A 19,938-nucleotide genomic window follows, 5' to 3' on the forward strand; every position below is an offset into this window, starting at 1 on the left:
GGTTTCTTGGCACAGACACGGCTTTTAAGCGTAGTTCACAAATTGTCCATAGGGTTGAGGTCTACATGCACTCATGATGACTGCATGCATCACAGTTTCAGTCAACACAAGTCTGCACAACCCTTGCTGTGTACGCCTTTCAGTAAGAGTTTGAGAAAGCCGAAGTTGATTGAGCAACAGAAAAAAGGTCTGAAACATCACAGAAGACAGCTAAAGTGTATAATAACAGAATTATTAGTTGGTTTTAGAAAAGGATAAACATCTGAAGGCCAGATTAGCCTTTGCCAGAAAACATCAAACAGACTTTGAACAGTTCTGGAAACAAAATCTGGGCACGTCTGTCTGGCAGTGGAACCAGGTGATCAGTGTTTATTGATGATGTATCTGCTGACAGAAGAAGCAGGATAAATTCTGAAGTACACAAGACTATGCTCTCTGCTCAGTTTCAGACAAATGCTGCAAAATTATTTGGACGTTGCTTCACAGTGCAAATGGATAATGAGGCATGGCTTTTGCAGCGAACCGCAAAAGCAAAACAAGAGTTTGGTGCCAAAAATGCACTTTTCTGAACATAAGAGCCAATTTAAAATAAACTATTAGCCAAACAGGCATGCAGAGATCCCCCAGGAACGTTCAGTCCCAGAATGATCTGACAGTCCCAGCTGCTGCACCAGTGTGATCGCTTTTCAAAAACAATCATGTAATCCTGATATACGATTTAATGCCGACATAGAAAAGTTTGTATGTTTTTCCCTCTAAAAGAAAACCCCAACACTAATACTTCAGAATAACACACAAGTGCAGCAGCGTTATATTTCAGAGAAACAATTACATCATCGCAGTGAGCTCACATTCACATACTCTCCCCCTCGGTATGGATGAGGTCATGGATCAGAAGCACAAGAGAATTTAATGGCAGTCCTGCTGTCCTCTTTCATTGACACACACACACACAAACACACACCCCTGGCCTCTGTGTTGTGGAACCACCCTTTTCTCTTGGACCAGCAGTCCAGTTAGTGCCTCTCCTCACTCACGCCGTGAGCTCCAGCGCAGAAGAACAGAAACCATGAAACAGAAAGGTAGACATTTTCAAGTGTGTTTGTGTGTGTGTGTGTGTGTGTGTGTATAGGTAACAAAGAAAGGAAACATGTCTCCTTGTGTATATTTTTGGTTGTCTTTTCATATTTACGAGATGTTATTTTTGTCGAGTTAAAGTTGGATCCTGATGACACTTTTGGTCACGGTAGTAAAAATGAAAAATGTGACGTTTTTCATTTCAGATAAATTTATCACTGAACACCTACATCTATGCTAGATTGACACTGTGCATGTGTAAAAGTGTACGGTGAAAAGTGCAAGTACAGCTGTTACAATAAAAGTAGAACATGGTTGGGAAAGAACAGCATGTGATTTTAGAAATGCCTCTGAATTAAGCAGCGATTAGCCCACTGTGCAGCAACAAGGAGCACTCAGATGATCTGTGACTGAAATGTGGAGGTGACTCTTATCAGAGTGACGGTATTCTGTCTTCCACAGCAGCAACAAGAAACATCAATAAATAATTTAAAGTCATTCGACTAAATGAGCGGTTGTTCGGATAATATTCTCACACATGGTGCTCTCTACTCTAGAAATTCCCGATGCTACTTTGCTCCTACTGAACTTGAAGTAATTTGAACGGTTACGCTGATTTTACATCTTTGTAGTCTTTGAATCACAGCCTGAGTGCTTTAATAAAGCCTCTGTAGAGTGCAGGTAGGGTGCTATTAAATCTGTCTGCCCAAGATAATGATGGCATCACAATACACTGCAAGACTTTAATTTGTAGTACATGACAATATCTGTGAATATGAAAAAAACCCTTAAAAATCCAGATTAGAAATGTAAATATTCAAGGTTTTATTTAGGTTTAGTAATGTGTCACTTAAGTCAACCTCTGACCTAAGGCAAAAACAGATTTTGTACAATTCTAATGAGCTTGAAAGTCATTGCCTGGTATGATCACCTTAATTATTTAACACAGCCTCTGCTAAGCAAGTTTTCTCATAATTTCAAGTCTTCAGGAAAGTTTCTCTGGGCTTCTTGAAGTACATTCAAAGCTCTTCTTTAGATGTAGGCTTTCCTATTTTACTGCTCTTTCAAGATGATCCCACACTGCTTCAATAATGTTGAGGTCTGGGCTCTGGGGAGGCCACTGTGTGTTTTTCTATCTGAGTACTGTATGTTTTTACTGTTGGCAGTGTGTTTGGGATCATTTTCATGCTGAAGAATGAGGCAGTTGCCACTCAGAGGCTTTCCAAATGGTATTAGAAGGTGGATCAAAATCTGATGTTACTTTTCAGTATTCATAATTCCATCAGTTTTCATAAGATCTCCACCACCACTGGTTTTACAGCTGTCTGGAGACACTCACTGTTGTATTATCAAAATTCTCTAATTTGGACTCATCACTTCATCAGAGCTGTAGTCTCAGATACTTTTTACATAATGTTTTAGGCCTGCAACATCTTCTTTTGTCCTCCACTTATCCAGTTTCCTCATGTTTTTTTAAGGTCACATTGATATGCCAAATTTCCAGCTCTTTGGGAACCACCTTCCTGATATCCCCAAAAGTTAATTCTGTTCACCTGGACGTAGTGTTTTCAGTGGGAGAACTGTTTCGTCACTCATCCAAGTGACTTCTTCAGTCTCAGCTGACTGCAGGTTTTCTCAATCATATAAACAGTACATCAATGACTGAAACTAGCACCACTGAAGGAACAGTGGGCTGGGAGGTCAGTTCCTTGATCACTAATCAAGGATCAACTTTTGGGGAATTTCTTACCTGGATGATTGAGCATGCATCAAGACACCTTACTGATACAAAAATACTACTTTATGTCAAACTGTGTTGCCTTTGGCATTTTTCACAGATTCGGCAGAGCTATCATTCAAGACCACCTTAAAATATGACAAGAAAGTTTGACTCCTTGTAAAGTGATGAGCGGTGATGAAATGACAGGCAATAAGACCTTTGCACATTATTTATTATTGTGCAAATTATATGTTATTAAAAAACAAATTCAACGTCAGGCATTAAGGTCACTCAGATGAAGTCCAGAAGCTGATTTGGAAATGTATTTGTTTGACAATAGAGTTCTAAGAACTGCTGAAGTTTAAATCTTCTGATGCCATTTTACTTCGCCCTACGTACATAAAAACTAAGCATACCGAAAATAGATGCTCCCGTCCTCCTCTCTCTCTCACACACACACACACACAGATACAGATTTTCATAGCTGGGCTGTGTGTGATTAGCTGTTCGGCTCGGGTTTCTCTCCATTTGCTGTCTTTCTAAATCTACCGTTTGCTAATACTTGACACGTATCACATATCAGCTTCAGATTGTGGTAGAGATCAAGAAAGTGTGGGAGGGCATCAAAAAGCTTTCCATCTGAGGGCTTCAATCTTTTTTGAGTTTTACCATTAAAACAAAAACGACAATTAAAAGCACACAATAGGGTGTGTATACTTCAGGATGACACCACGCACCATACAGTGCAGTATAGTACAGCTAGGCCTGATTATATTCATCATCTTGTTTCCAACAAAAATAAAACTTAAAGTATTTCTGACCTCATGACAAGTGAATTGCATGAATTCGTGCTGGCAGAACATCTCTGTCATTAACAAATGTCCGAGGCGCTCTAGGACAAAGGCCTGTTTCAATAGTTGTTACAGTCCTATGCCCTAATTGATGGGCTACATTCCAACTAGGCTCATCCCGTCTGCTCTAACACTCTAGATTTGTATGTTCAGTTTTATTCCAGAGCACTGGGATGATAGATTGTTGATTGATAGGCTTTTTCATAACTACAGTGCTAAATAATGTACATTTAACCGAAGTGTCTGTAGAATGAGCCTTTGAGATATGGTCCCTAAATGTCGCTTGTTGCCATAGTAAGAAATCTCTCCTGGTGCGGGGCAGATCGGGGCCACATACCAGCGATGCTTGACTCACTTCAGTAACATTCACAAGCCCGTGCAAAAAACATTTCACCTTCAAGTCTGCACAAATCGTTCTGTTTGAATCAAATAAGTTTAGACCCAGCTCATTGAATTTAGTGTGACTAATAGTATCTGAGACAGATTTCCAGTTAGTGAATTTATGTGTGTGCATTATGGAGCACTGTTGAGTTTTTGGTTGCCAGCAGTATATGAAAAATGAAATTCATGTGTCTGTCTGTTTGTATGCTGGGTGTCCTCTTACTGGATGACAGACTGCTCTCGACACAACACATTCTTTCCTCCCTCTCCTTAGATAATCACATTAAGGACGTTTCAAGTGGCTGTGATTAGATTGTACAGGCATGCTGGTGCTGTCATTCAAACATGAAAGATACAGAAAGAAAAATTATCTTAAGTGTTTTGGTAAGATATCAGACAAAATTTTGCACAAGGGCCACTGCTCTTGTACATTATACCTACTAAAAGTGTTGTAACATTAAAATATTTATGTTTCCATAGGGAAAAAAACAGTTTTGTGATGTTGTCTGACTTTTGTGAGGTAGTATCCACCTGGCCAGCCTGTATTCAAAGTCTGTGGATGTGTAAGTGTAATTAAGCCAAAACATAGTGCACATGTACCCAGTTCTGAAAAAGCTGGGATACTGTGTAAAAAGTAAATATTCTCTTGTAAATAAAATGCAATATAATGCAATGATTCTGCAAGTCTCTTAAATCCATATTTTATCCACAATAGAACCTGGAAACATATTAAATGTTTAAACTGAGAAAATGTACTGATTTAAGAAAAATATTAGCTCATGTTGAATTTGATGGCAGGAAAATATCTACAACAAAAGTTGTGGCAGGGGGTGGGGGAGTAAAGTTGCCCCATTCTTGTCCGATACAGGATTCTAGATGCTCAACAGTGCTGGGTCAACTTTATTGTATTTTTTGTTTTTGTGGTGCCAAATTCAGTCCAGACCTTGCAGTCCGAGGTCTGGACTGCACGTAGGGTGGTATGAAGCCATGTTGTTGCGTCGTCTGGATGGTCCCTTGCTTGGTGTTCTTCCAAGAAGAACTTCAAATTTTGATCTGTCAGACCACAAAACAGTTTTCTAATTTGCCTCAGTTCATTTTAAATTAGATTTCCCTCAGAAGACAGCTTTTTGGATCATGTTCATAAATGGCTTCTCATTTGGATAATACATCCTTTAGCCTGCATTTGTGGATGGCACAATGAACTGTTTACAGACAGTGATTTCTGGAAGTGTTCCTGAGCCCATGCAGTGATTTCCATAACAAAATCATGCCTGTTTTTAGTGCAGTGCTGCCTGTGTGTCTGAAGATCATGAGCAAATAATACTTTCCAGCTTTGTCCCGTGCGCACAGAGATTTCTCCAAATTTTTGAAATTCTTTGATGATGTTTTGTAACGTATATGATGAAATGTTCAAAGTATGCACAATTTAATGATGATGAACATTAGCTCTGCCACTCTAAAATGCTCTTTTAACCCAGTCATGTTAAGTTCTTTGCTGAGAAATGTTCTTAAAGTCTTTTCTTTTTAGTACCAACTTTTTAAAATGTTGCTTCAAAATGCATATTATACCTTTCATGAAATAGTGCAATATTTTAGTTTAAACATCTGAAATGTTTCTTTGTTCTAATGTGAATAAAATATAGGTTTTATATGCTATAGTGTCCGAACCTTTCAGATTTGGGTCGTACGTTCATCTCAGTTATGTAAAAGCTGAACTGACTGGTTGAGTGGATTAACGTTATGAGTTGTTCAGACAGAGCAGGATAAATTCCTATGGATGAAAAACGATGATGAAAAAGATGATTGCTTTACAGTGACTTGTATTAGAAAATGGAGTAATGTTGATTGTCATGTAATTGCACTGCGGGCGTGTGCATTTGTGTACATATGAGGGGCACAGCGATACATTTTGTGTTTTAACCTCATTGATTGCATGGATCCAGGGAATTAGGTCTAAGCAACTGGTTCTAGACAACAATGGGAAAATAGAGTGAAAACTATGAAAAGTCCTCTTATGATGCTGAGTTTAAATGCTTCATGATGCTCATGAGGCATTTAAACTAGTGGTCTGAGAACCACCTGTGTACACGGTCCTAACAAGTACTGGACAAGTTTCCTTAAATTATTTGAGGACATTCATGGTCCCCACAGGATGAATTCTGGATCAACAGGTCAAAATTTTAGTTCGTCCAATTACTTTTAAAAAAACAAATGGCCAGTCCTTTGGCCTCATCTCGTCTTAAGCACTTATTAGCAAATGTGAACATGCTAAGTTGCTAAACATGTTCACAGACTGTTGTGTCTGTGGAAGTTTCCTCTACCAACATGATGTTGCAACTATTAGTTTGCAAATAATTATGTAAGACTGCAGTGCACAACTCTGTTGCATACAATAGACAAAAAAGAGCAGTGTAAAGTAGCAAAACTATAGCAGTTAATCGACTGATCAAGACTTAACTGATTCATTTATATCTTGTGTTCTTGTAGTACTACACACCCAGGATGGCTGCCACCCCTGCCCTCCAGCAGGGAAGAAGGTAATCTGCTGCTTCAGGTGTGGGGAGTCATGCAGAGGAGAGGTGCTGCGTGTTCAGAGCAGCTACTTCCACATAAACTGCTTTACATGCAAAGGTGAGTGTTGATGGAAGGACACCACTGCACTGGTATGACTGTGCTGGTAACGCAGCACTCGAGTTTTAGGCTGACAGAGGAATCTGTTTATAACAATGTTCCTGATTGTCATTTCCATTTCAGTCTGGCTTTGTCCAACCAGACAGTGATGCAATTTTCCTGAGGACAACAGGCCAGTAATTCGGCAGGCTATTGTGAGAACCACCTGGGTTGTCAAATGGCCAATCAGTGGTGTTACTCTGCTTCGTGGAAAACATGCAGTGCTTCCTCTGCAAGCAATTGTCCCCACTAATAAGCTCTGACAAGCTTCTCGTGTTGTTGTCCTTTCATGTCATTGTGACGATGTTTACAGCGCAGGGGAAACAAAGAGACTTTCAGAGAAGAGAAGCTTGCAGTGCCGAGAGAGCAGGGCGAATGAATCAATGCCTGACTGTCAGAAATGTGTCTATTAGTGTTTGCTGTTAAAATACAGGACATTTTACAGTAAAGTAACCATACACTGTTACTGTTATTGTTCCTCAGTCAATCTTTTTTGAGTCTGTTGCTTGCAAAATCATAACACTACCTCATTTCGTGCACATATCTCATACAAAACTTCAAATGTCAGAAAAAAATATTGCAGTGAGCCAAAGAGGTAGTAACTCTGGTCAGCAGCTATCCCAACAGCTTCACATGAATGTTAATATTTATGTTCAAATAAATCTTCTGTCATATCAAATGTGTTATGTTATCGTTTGATTGTATAAAATGTGTGATTTATTTTTCAGCTGTTTATGTGGCCAAGAACAGTGTTAAGCTTTCGCCAACTTGGTGCCAGTAAAAAATAATATCCTTGTTAAAATGCAGTAAATTAGGGCTGTCGATATTTTGTGAAGGATTGTCATTATTTTTGTGCAAATTCACAGAAAACGTTTCTATTGCTTAAAATAATCCCCTGCTTTGAACATGGAAGCAGGGGCATGTTCAAAGATGGTTGAATTCAAAATAGCATAATTTGGAACTTGTTTACATTGTTAGAGAGTAGCAGGAGGACAGGAATAGAGCAGCACAAATCTGTCCTTGGCATTGTGTGCATTCTGTTGTGGCAGGCGCAGCAGGACAGGTTGGATGCTGGAGTATCAAATAACTAAGAACAAGCAAACAGACAACTCTATATATCGCCTGTAACCTGGCATGAAGCTGATCGGTACCACGCACAATGTAGACAGATGTTTACATTGTGCGTAATGCACAAAACCGCAGAGACGTTTCAGAAAGCCTTAAGAATCAGAGGGTCAGGGAGCAGAAATAGCATTTATCCGATGCTTTATTAACTTCCTACTGTGACAACATCCAGAGTGAAGGTGACACTTTACGTTAGCTACGGTCTGGAAACTAAACTAAAGGGCAACAGAGTAAACAAATGCACAAAGACAAAGGGAAAAGTAGGAAATATTACTTTTTAGACCAACTTAAAGTGGCCACTTTAGGGTCAAAGGTTTGATGGGTTTTGATGAAAAAGATCTCTGCAATGACTAAAAGATAAATGGGTCAGGCAAAGTGTCTAAATAGAGCTGGTAATAATCCTCTTTGGTGTTATCACTAGCTTTTACATCACTAACTTGTAACAGTCTTGATATAAAACATTGTAATATTGATCAGATCTTTCTCTGAATGTGTCTCTGTGCAGTGTGTGGCTGTGATTTAGCTCAGAGTGGCTTCTTCATGAGGAATGGGGACTACCTCTGCCCGCTGGACTTCCAGCGACTTCACGGCACAGCTTGCAACAGCTGTGGAGAATTTGTGGAGGGAGAGGTGGTCACGGTGTTGGGGAAGACCTACCACACAGCCTGCTTTGTTTGCACCATTTGCAAGTAATCTTAAAAATGATGTTTGGGAGGTTTTAGTTCTGCATACATGTCTTACAAATCCTTGGTATAATTGTGTCTCTTACTTTGATTCTCAGACAGCCTTTTCCTGCTGGGAATTGTGTCACCTTCATTGGAAAAGACTGCCTCTGTCAGCGCTGTATGGAACCTGTGTCGCCGTCTCCAAACGCCACCAGCTATTCCAGCAGTAAGAGCATTTCTGCATACTCTCTAAGCAGTGTTCATATCGAAATATTCAAAAAATATATCAAAGGTTTTGATCCCTTGTAGTTTTAATAAGACAGTGGATTATACATTGAACACTGGCCAGCTGTGGGTATTCTGCCAGCTGCCTGTTTATTTAGTTTATCCTGTCTTCAAGAGTCATTCAAGGTCAACATCTGTCAGCAAATGGGAAGTTTAAGTCTTCACTTTTTTGCAGGTAGCACATCTGACTCTCCTGTGCTTGTGTAGAATGAATTGGATAACAAAAGTATTTGGGATCATTCAAGAAATCTGCTTGTAAGAGGGGAAAAGAAATCAATCATCAGTTGTAAGCCTTTTTGGGTAATGTCACCTTTCTTATCACTATGACGGCTACACAGTGTCACTAAATCCAGTCTAATACCCGCCTGCAGCTGTTGCGGATTTCTTTACAACCCTTTAAGTTGACTTTCCTTCACGAATCCAGTCATCCTATTGTGAACCTGCCAGTATGAAGCAAGAGATACAGTAAAACTTAACTCTTTACCTCTGCTTGACCTCATCTGTGTAGTGATTATAGATAAATGGGGGATAAATAGGGGATTCAGACTCACAAAGCCTCTGGACTAAGAGGATCTCTCTGCAGGAGTGTGCAGAAAGGTGCTTTTCTCATGGCAGAGACTCATCAAGCTGCTGGAAACATTCCTCAGAGATGTTGGTCCATATTGACATGAGAGCATCACACAGTTGCTGCAGATTTGTGGGCTGCACAGCCATGATCTGAATTTCCCATTCCATCCAAAAGGTGCTCTATCGGATTGAGAGCCAGTGACTGTGGTCATTTGACTACAGTGAACTTATTGTCCATGTTCAAGAAACCAGATTGAAATGATATGAGCTCTGATGTGTTATCCAGCTGGAGGAAGCCGTCAGAAGACGGGTAGAGTCAGGTCTTAAAGGGATGGGCATGGTCAGCAACAACACTCATGTAACCTGTGGTGTTTAAACAATACTCAGCACTAAGGGGCCCATAAGTGGAAGCTCAGAGGGGACAGGGCACTCTCTGTTGCATCCCCTAGTTTATGGAATACATTTCTTTAAAGCTCATCTTAACACACATTTATACTCTCTGGATTTTGACCCAATATTGGTTTTATTGGTATTGTTCTTACTTTTCATCATTGTCAATGTATTTGTTTTTACCATACCAACTATAAATGAATGAGTGATTATTTTAGGTACTGTTGCCTTCCTATAAGCTCCAAGCAGTCCAGCCATTCTCCTTTGACCTCTGGCACCAACAAGGTCATTTCACCCAGAGAACTGCTGCTCTCTGGATGTTTTCTCTTGGCTTGGTCTATATGGCTAAACGTCATGTGATTGGCTGATTAGATATTTTCATCAATGAGCAGCTGAGCACGTCTAATAAGTTGAGCAGCTGCCTTTTAAAGTGACCACTGAGTATAAATGTATATGTTGTGTTTTCAGACTGCACTGGCTGTGGTAGAGACATCAAGAATGGACAGGCTCTATTAGCCCTCGGAGGCCAGTGGCACCTAGGCTGCTTCAAGTGTAAAACCTGCAGGAAAGTGCTGAGCGGAGAATATATCAGCAAGTAAATATAAATGTCTCATTCATGCACTCACTCACTCATTCAGTATGCTTTGTGTTCCTCTTCCTTAATCTTTTATTTCTAAATTGAGTATGATTAGATGAATGCTGCTAAAATGATGATACAAAAGTTCCACATGTACTGCATGGGTAAGTGTATGTCATGTGCATCTTACAGGGATGGAGTTCCCTACTGTGAGAGAGACTACCAGATTCAGTTTGGGGTAAAATGTGAAGCATGTCAGAAGTTTATAACTGGAAAACTCTTAGAGGTAAGAGAGATCTGCTTTCAGTGAAGAGTCTTACTCCTGTTTCAATCTTTGTTCTTTTTCTATTGCAGTGCATTTTATTACAAACATTAGTCTCAGAAGCCCTTCAGAGATTTAAATCTGTTAAATTCCTCTTTGTAGTCCGCAGCTGCCTGTCTTTAATTTTGCTCAGTGTGCCGCCACTTTTTCTGTTCCTAAAAAGCTCTAATCACCTGTTTTGAATGTTATCTGTCTATTTAATGGCTATTATCATTTACCACTCCTAACAAGTGTCCTCCCTCGCTAACGACCACACTCTAGGCTGTTAACACCTCATTTAGTCAGCGGTCCAACTACACTGCTGGGCAGACGTAACCTGACGAACTGCAATGTGATTTCTGCAGCTGTTCATTTCATGCAGCTCCCGTGCGTACGCAGTCTGTGAGCCACTTTTGTCTTGCTCATTATCTGACTTAGGCTGGGGACAGACATTATCACCCCAGCTGTGCAAGATGCAGCCGATGCGACAGGATGTTCACAGAAGGAGAAGAAATGTATGTGCAAGGTCAGTTTGAGATCGTAGCCTCTCTTTAAATAAACGGCCTGTCCATTCAAGGCCAAGAAGCATTTTTGGTCGTTGATAAATGCATAAACACGGCCCTGTTGGTTAAAAACGGTAAAAGTCTTCTCATTTTGGTAAAAGTTGCAAAAATCAATTGTTTCTTCTTTCACAGGATCAGTAATTTGGCACCCAGATTGCAGAGAAACCAGCAGAATGGAGGACAGCTACAGGGTAAGGTTTTTTTTACTCATTGTTAAACATGTTAGTTTGAGCATTTTCTAAATCAAATGGAAGTGATTTTAGAAACTCACATAGCAAAGACTTACTGCAGCTGTACAAGGTGATTTCTTTACACGATGTATTCCTCCCCAGGTCGGGAGACCTAAAACGCCCTGTCTTGATTTCTTTTTCCCGCAACATGAACTGAAGGTTAATACTGCGAGCAGGTCTGCGGTTTGCAGTGAGCAGGCTGCGATCTTGTGATTCGAGATTAACCACACGTGCTTGTTTCACAATGCAATATGACAGACACCTGGCTGGTCAAATCAGAGCTTGTTGCCTTTAATTCACAGTCTAAGATTCCCCTTTTATACATTTGATTTTTTACATTGCACAATGATTAGGTGGACCTTTAATAAGCTACTGCTCGTGAATGAACTTTGTTGGCAGTACTGCATGATCGGCTTCACACTTTTTTTTGCTATCAGGGATTGTTGTGGCTATTAACCACACTGAAATTGCCTGGAAATCTCTTAATTAATCACATTACTTAGTTAAGTACCTCTACTGTACACTGAGTGTGCCATGGATTGCATTCCTGAAAGAAACGCTTGTGTGTGTGTGTGGATGTAAGGCTGCAATCGACAGCAAAAAAAAAAGTACTGTTTCTGAGGTAGCTGTTTCTGTTGCTTGATTTTTTTTCCCCCCATTCTCAGCGCACTAGATCATCATCTGAAAGCTCCTGTTCCAGGCCGGGCTCGTGCACTCCTGGCAGCCCAGGTCGAACTATCTGTGTAAGTTCACAGGCCAGCATTTGCATCTATGGTGCGTGATTCACCGTGGGTTGATCTGTGTTTGATCTATCCTTTATTTATACAGGGGAGTCGCACGGACAGAGTTTCCCCTTTGCGAAAAAATTCGTATTGATGTGAGAAGTGGAGAAACACTTAGGAAAATAGAGCATTAAAATCAGTAACATAATTCAGCAAGTGGTACCTTGACTGATCGGAACTAGTTTCTTGGTGCTTTTTAGGCAAAATGTGATTTTAGTTGTGGCTGAATGATGAAGACTCTCAATGCATCCATAAATCTACTGAGAAAATCAGGGTTTGAATGCATTCAGACCGACTTTGATCACAAAAACTGGTGCTTTCGGTGTAATTAGTCTCCTCCACCCAGCTTTTTATCACCCACAGAAATGACATAAACTTTACTCCCACCAAAACACCTCAGAATATAAGAAAACTACCTCTGCTATGCACAAAAGCCTGGAAATCATTTTGCATGTTGAAACAAAAACATTGGATTTCATAATAGACTAACCGAATCCGCTCACCTCATGTGCCTAAATCACGGGATTAAAGTTTAATTCCTCCCTGAAATGATGTAATAAGACACCTCTGACCTTTCATAAGACCTAATCTGTTGTGTCTGCTCCTTGTGCCTCCTCTCCTCTCCTCTCCTCCCTGTCCTGCTCCCAGGCCAAAGTAGATAATGAGATCATTGATTACAGAGACTTAGCAGCAATTCCCAGAGTCAAGGCTATATACGATATTGAGTATCCTGATATGATATCTTATAAGTCTGTGAATGACCACCCCTCTACTCTGGATGAGAAAGGAAACACACAACACAGCCAAAGAGTCCAAAAAAGTCCTGCAGAGGTAATTTCATCCAACGCTCCAGCTTGTGTCGAGTGACATGTTTGTGTCTTTATTTTATTTAGGAGTCTAACCAAGCAAAGTCTTGTTTTTCTCATTCTCGTGTTTAGTTGTATTTGGCCCAGAAAATAAAAACATCTATTGTAAAAAAAAGTCTTTAGAGGGACAGATCACCCTAAAATGAAATATGCATGTCATTATTGTGGAATGTGGAGCTATTTATCTATTTAGTCTGTTTCCCTGTCCTGAAGGAAGCGTGCTGTGAAGAGAGGCAGATTCTCATTAAAGTGGCAGCATTAATGACGTCTCTCTCAGCTTAGCTGTGATGTGAGGTAACTGCACGCTTCCTTTAGTTTGGCAGGTGGAGTCAGAGTTCCTACATTAAACTGCTTAAAATTAGATCTGTGGAGGAGTTTTTCAAAGATGTTTTTTGGTTCTTGCCATTTAGTTCAGGCGTATTCAAAAGAAGCATTTCTACAAAACTTGGCAGCTAACATCAGAACAGTCGAGATGGATAAATAGCACCACAGGCCAGAAGAAAAACCATGTATATTTTTGTGAATTGTCCCTTAGAGTCTGTTTTGAAGCAAGAATGCTTCAAGTTTTAATTTTTACATTAGCAAAGTACCAGCCCAAATCATTTCGAGTATGCAGAATACTTACTTGTATGAACTGTGGTTTGCAGTTAATGAGTTTGGTTGATGGTCTAATGCATAACAACAGAGAGAGAGAGCATGCAGTTGCAGTTTTCAATCACATCCTTTTATTTGCAACTTCTTATTATATTTCTGCCTTTATGTAAAAACAAACAACTCCAGGTTCAGTGAGTTTTCCGATTTAGATGAATGAATAATTTCTCACTCAAAAAAATTTTTTTTTAAGGGTTAAGCTGTGACCTTAAGTCACATATGGGTCATTTCATCTCAAATCAGCATGGACCTTCTGCTTGACGGTGTCCAATTTGAATAAAAACTTTATGGTCCACAGTTTAAACATATATAATGAGTGCTGTGAAATTTTATCTCTCTCTATATATAAAATACTTTTCAAGATATATACGTTTAATTTTTTTTTTTTTTTAAATGGTCCATCAATCCACTTTCATGTGTTTATCTCACATTGAAATTTGAGTCAATGTCTGAACATGAATCTCTCAAAAGCTATTAAGGATACAAGCCTGCAATTTTTATTGATCTCACTTACCATCACAAAGAACCAGAATCTGTAATTTGGGACAGATACATCGAAAAATGTCTGCATACTGACTAATTAAAATATGAAAAAAAATTGAAAAAGCCCTGTAAAGTCCCATATTTGAGTGTGCACTAGTTTAAAAAAAACCCTTGACATTGCAAAAGTCACAGAATACTTGTTAACATGAAAGTCTTAGTCTCAAAAATGAACAAATCGTATTTTAATAAACCAATACTCAGATATTTTTGGATGTATCTCTCCCAAATTACATATCCTGAATCATTTTAAAAGGGATTCAGGATTTTATCTTTTATAGGTTTTTTAGATTGTCATTGTCAAGCATTGCCTCTTGACAAATGAAGATAAAATGCGTGGAGAAACGTATAAACTTTCTAATTTAAGATGGAATCACCCATATGTTGTGTTACCTTCTATTTAACACGGACTACGCGATTCAGTGAATGTGCTGATTTTTCTTCTTTTCTTTGTCTGATTTAGTCACAAGAAATCAAAATTGAACCCACAGAGGTAAAACACACTTTTATTAACTTTACTTAGAACAGACGCACAGAAATACCACGAAATCTGGTATCACACAGTGTGAGCCAGTTTCCCTTTTAAATCTATTTATTTTCACATGGATTCTTTGCTGGTTTTGTTTTCCTCTTCTCAGGAGAGTTTTGAAATAAGAACACGTGTACCAAAATCTACAAGCCAAGGCCCTTTAGGACTTCATACATTGTACCATCGTCATAGCTACACTCCAACTTCGTCCAGATCACCACAGCACTTCCATCGACCAGGTGAGATAAGCACAAAAGAAGCATCCCAACACTCTTTTTAAAGATATGAAACACATCCCATGTTCACCTGTTCTCTGTTTTACCACCACAACTCCTCCTGTCTGCACTTCCCGAAATCCAAAGGGTTCCCGCTTTCTTCCTCTTTATTCTGTGGCAACACTGGCACTTCCCCTCCTTCTCTTTTATATCACACCTTTCCCTCTCAAAGCAAAGGTAAGACCCCTGCTTCTGCGCCACCCTCTTTAACTCTTCTCCTCTATTAGTGTGTTAAATTGCATTTTGTATTCCTTATTAACCCAAATTAATGGTGAATCCAGCACTGGATTTAGTCTGACACACATAAATAATACCAACAAACTATTTGGAACTAGCACACATGGAGAGTTATGTTACTGAGATGAGGTTCACTTTATTCTTTGAAACACTGTGCCACCTAGTGGTCAAAATTCAGAACTTCAATTCTGCCTGGTTTAATTAATTATTTTAAAATGGCTTTAATTGATTAGATAAATATTTCAGTCTCTTTTCAACTTCACACACAGCTTCCTGTGCAGCTGTGGTTATTTATAGCAGCGTTGTGCCTTTGGGTGAGGTTTATCATGTGCGAACGAGATATGCCAAGCTTTGATCAGTCATCACTGGTCTGTGCTTTTGCTGTGGAAGATTACAAACTAACTAACTGCCTTTAGGAAACCATATTTGCATTTTTCATTGTTTGAAATGCTTCCTGATTTTGAAGGTTTATTGTTTTCAATTTCAAGCAAGAAGCTAGTGTTAGGTAGCCCTTTAATACTAGCTGTGAATAAAAGGGGAATAGTTTGACAGCCACCTTCCAGAGACATACATTCATACTAATGTTTCCACTGTGCAGTAGTTAAAAATGAAGCATCTGCTAACATTGCATTCTTTTCTGACAGCAGATGAAAGCTTCAACGTGTACAGGAGGGCCCCGATTTATAAACAGCAAGGTACAGTATTTAAACCTGGTATATGTTATGCTTGAATCACTCAAAATTACATTTAAATTTCAGTTGTGTTGTTTAAAAGTATTCATTTGTATCTTTGTAAGTTAAGCTAAAGAAACAACTTTTTATCAAGACCTTAAGATCTTGATAAAACTTTACCTCAAGTCACTACATGATATTTTAAAGTCAGTTTTGCAGTATAGTTAGTAGTAAATGGCTGAGCTAAGAACCGGAGAAGGTACATTTTTCTCAGTAAGTCTGTTTCGGGCAAAGATCCCAGTCTGAGTGTAAATCGTCTCGCGATGAGCTTATCTGTCTGCTTTCACACAGATCCAAATTCCTCGACATCCCCAGCATCCTCTTTGGCCGGTCGGAACAGCCTCAGCCCGGTAGGACACGCGTTACTAATGCCTAAATCTCACTTTGGAAACATTGCATAAGCCTGCTAAATGACATTCTTCTAATTGGTCAATTAATTAGATACACACTTTGATTAAGCTTTGTTTTTAAGTCAAATTAAATCAGACAGAACCACCAATGAGGATCTTTTTTTAAAGCGCACATCTTCGTTTGATTTGAGAGGCACATCTACAAACAAACATCTAATTTTGTGCAAAGTATATTTATTTTTAATGCTTTTCTATTTGATATATGTAGGCGCTAAATAAACACTTTAGAAAAGGTTATTATATTAATATTGTGAAAATTTTGTTTTCATGTGTTTTCTAAGCCACGGCCAGCTGATTTCTCCCGCTACCATGACGACAGATGCAGAGGTATCCATGTAGACAGATGTGGTTAATTACTATTTTAACTACCATTAAAATGAAATTAAATACATTTTGTTTGGGATTTGCTCTCTCTCTTTCAGACTTCAGGGTATGTGACAGTAACTGAATGGAGTTGGTATTCAAGTCAGTCCTGGTTCCCTGTTTGGTTTGTGGCATATTTTTGAAGAACTGGCCTAACTCATTGTGTGAATATATCTTTATTAACTCATATTTCTATGTAACCTGCTCTTTAATCATGCATATATTCAGCTTTACTCGCATTTATCTGGAAATAATCAGCAAGTCTTCAATCAGGTCACGAAATTTTCCAATTGCATGTGTTTGCTTCATTTTGTAGCTCATCTATGACCATCAGTACCCATTAACACAAATGGAGAGAGGAGTGTCTATGCCTAATTTGTTGGAACCAAATGCAAGTATTATATTTTATTTTATTATATAATTTGTCTTTTAACACACTTACATCACATGAGATTTTTAGTAGATGCACCTATGGTGTGATTCCAAAAAAGCAAGTTGGTTTGTTCTCGAGTTAATGCAATCACAAACTTGGGTCTCCACAGCACCCACATGGTGGTGTGATGACAATACCCCATCAGCCTTTTACGGCTGAGGGATATAGCGTCTGGTTCCATAGCAGGTCCTGAAAATATGTAAATACAACCTCAGCTGAACAGCAACATGACACATTACACCGTGCTTAGCAGCATAACTTAAAGTAATGATAAAGTATGACTTTTTCTGTTGTAGATTTGGGCTTTGCTTGGGATCACTGTCCTGCTGCATGGAGCCAGTTTTGCCCAAGCTTTAGTTGTTGGACAGATGGCCTTACATTTGATTTTAGAATACTATAGAATAAAGTGTTGATGGTCGACTCAGTGACTGCAAGGTGACTTCTATGCTCCAAACATGGCACAGTGCATTATTGGCAGACATCTCCACTTTGGTTTCATCTACCCAAAGGACATTGTTCCCAGTGTCTTGTGATTTGTTCAGATGCAACTTTGCAAACCTGAGATGTGTTTAGACAAAAGAGACGATCCTTCCAAACAGCATCCATTTGTTGAGTCATTTTCTAATTGTACTGCTATGAACTTAAACATTTAACACACTTGAATGCTTCAGACCAGCAAGCTGCCAAAACTTCTGCTTTTATGCCACAAGTACTCACATTTGTTGATGATCAACTAACAAGTGAATACTTACCCACTAAATTTCTATGGAAGCAGTACGGGTGGACTTTCACACACTGCTTCTGAACTTTGGCTTAGTTTGTGTTAAACAATGAAACTGTGTAACATGTCATGTATTTTTGTTCATCTTAAGTTGTATTTACCAAATTTTAAGACCTGATGCGGTCGTGTAGATTCAACTTATGAAATATTCTCAAATGGTTTTTATTTGTTTGTCAAGATCTATCCATATGAAATGCTCACAGTTAGTAACAGAGGACGAGTGAAGCTTCCCAGGGATGTTGACAGAACAAGACTTGAGGTGTGGTTTAAATGGTTTTCTTTAAAAAAAATAGTTATAAGTTTCACTTAAATGTAATGTTTGAGCTTTATATTAAGAAATAATCAGACAGAATTACTCTGCGGCTTTATCCACAGAAACATTTATTTCATCCTGCTTTCTTTTTGCAGCGTCACCTATCCCCAGAATCATTCCTCCACATCTTTGGAATGGATATTCAAGAATTTGACAGACTTCCACTTTGGAAACGTAATGACATGAAGAAGAAAGCCGATCTTTTCTAATACATGCTGTGAATATGTGATGCATGAGCTCCTTTGAACCTGTATGTTTATTCGTATGTAAAAATAGCACAAAAAGTAAGAACATTTGTGGTTGGTTGATTTTTTTTTTGTAACAATTGCATTTGTAGATTCAATAGCAAAATAACTGATTAGAGAAGATTTGGCAATTTTTTTCATGGGCGCAACCCACACACTGCTCAACCTACAAATACATTTTCTAACAAATGTAGCACCATTTAAGGGAGAATAAACAGGCTTTTCAGCCGCATAAGATTTGTTGCCAAGAAACATTGTTCAAAGCATCAACCAAACACAAATGTCCTTACTTTCTGTGCTAAATTTTTGGCACAGAAATATGAAATGTTTCCCTAAAAACCGGACAGTTCATAATTATCCTGGGACACTGTACCTTTTCACCTTTTTTAGTTATTCATAGGTTATAGTAAGGAATTATAGCATAGTTAAAATTATAATATCCTAAGACAACGAACTTAACCTTATTTATTTGTGTTTCCACGGGCAGCCGTGTATCCTCTAGATTCCCTGCTTATATTAAACAACTCCATATTTTTATTCTTGGACTCTGCTAGAGCAGCTGTTCATGATTTACAGTTTTTAATAATTTTCCTTTCCCTCTCCTTTAAGACAACTTTCTTCTGGTTCGCTGATGTCCTCACATACAGATCTGTGCCTGAGATGATAATATTAATACATCATACAGAGCCAAGGGTAGAAAAAACTGTCAGTGTTTAGCGGTCTAAAGCCTGAACTTCAGACACATAGATATTATCGCTTGGATCATTTGAAACCATGGCCTTGTTTAACATGAGCATCCACCATTGTAACTATATGTAACACTATATGGACAATAGTATTGGACCATGCCACTAGGATCTCTGAATTTAAGTGTGCGACTGTAATTGGATGTCACTGTTGCAGAAAGTAAATTTGTGAAAAGCCTTCCCTTCTAGATATTGAGTGATCAGCTCTGAGACATTTTATGCTACACTCATCAGGCACTTTGTTAGTGTCGCTCAGTTTGAACTTCAGCAGGTCATTTTCACCAGCGGCCCCCAACCTTTTTTGCGACATGGACCGGTTTATGTTGGACAATATTTTCATGGACCGGCCTTTAAGGGGTCACGGATAAATACAAGAAAATAAAACCAGTACCAAAAAAAAGAAGATTTATTCCTAACACACAGGAAAAGACCCAGGGAAACCGAGTTAACAATAAAAAATAAAGATAAAAACCCCGAAAACCATAAATTTCACACCCGAGCCTCAAGTCTCATGACCCCGTACCAAACGACTCATGGACCAGTATCGGTCCACGGCCCGGGGGTTGGGGACCGCTGATCTACACCATGCTTACGTGCTAAAATGCACTGAGTTGATGCAATGTGATTGGCTGAT

At 39.0% G+C, this 19,938-nt stretch overlaps 1 protein-coding gene across 3 annotated transcripts; it reads left to right on the forward strand.

Annotated features, from left to right (window-relative positions):
* The first annotated feature begins 963 nt into the window (after positions 1 to 963).
* Positions 964 to 19,669, forward strand: LOC116319897 (actin-binding LIM protein 1-like). 3 transcript variants are annotated; one of them, XM_039616110.1, is made up of 20 exons: positions 964 to 1,082; positions 6,517 to 6,660; positions 8,330 to 8,513; positions 8,606 to 8,715; positions 10,200 to 10,326; positions 10,501 to 10,594; positions 11,048 to 11,135; positions 11,305 to 11,363; positions 12,068 to 12,145; positions 12,833 to 13,015; positions 14,705 to 14,734; positions 14,880 to 15,009; positions 15,133 to 15,222; positions 15,927 to 15,977; positions 16,305 to 16,363; positions 16,705 to 16,750; positions 16,846 to 16,853; positions 17,103 to 17,177; positions 18,179 to 18,259; positions 18,409 to 19,669. In XM_039616110.1, exons 1-20 carry the CDS (start codon positions 1,070 to 1,072, stop codon positions 18,520 to 18,522), a joined length of 1,764 nt encoding a protein of 587 aa, XP_039472044.1. In that variant the 5' UTR covers positions 964 to 1,069; the 3' UTR covers positions 18,523 to 19,669. The 3 variants fall into 3 exon arrangements, with proteins under 3 accessions (XP_039472044.1, XP_039472045.1, XP_039472046.1); XM_039616111.1 differs by lacking the exon at positions 15,133 to 15,222; XM_039616112.1 differs by lacking the exon at positions 15,133 to 15,222 and having other exon boundaries at positions 15,930 to 15,977.
* Positions 19,670 to 19,938: the final 269 nt, after the last annotated feature.

Source organism: Oreochromis aureus, linkage group 8, assembly GCF_013358895.1.
Source record: "Oreochromis aureus strain Israel breed Guangdong linkage group 8, ZZ_aureus, whole genome shotgun sequence".
NCBI lineage: Eukaryota > Metazoa > Chordata > Actinopteri > Cichliformes > Cichlidae > Oreochromis > Oreochromis aureus.

Bases quoted from the DNA above. Each gene is read 5' to 3' on its own strand.
- LOC116319897 (XM_039616110.1), top strand. The intron at 15,978-16,304 runs GTACAGTATTTA...GCTTTCACACAG, and splicing joins CCCGATTTATAAACAGCAAG to ATCCAAATTCCTCGACATCC. The intron at 18,260-18,408 runs GTGTGGTTTAAA...TTCTTTTTGCAG, and splicing joins TTGACAGAACAAGACTTGAG to CGTCACCTATCCCCAGAATC.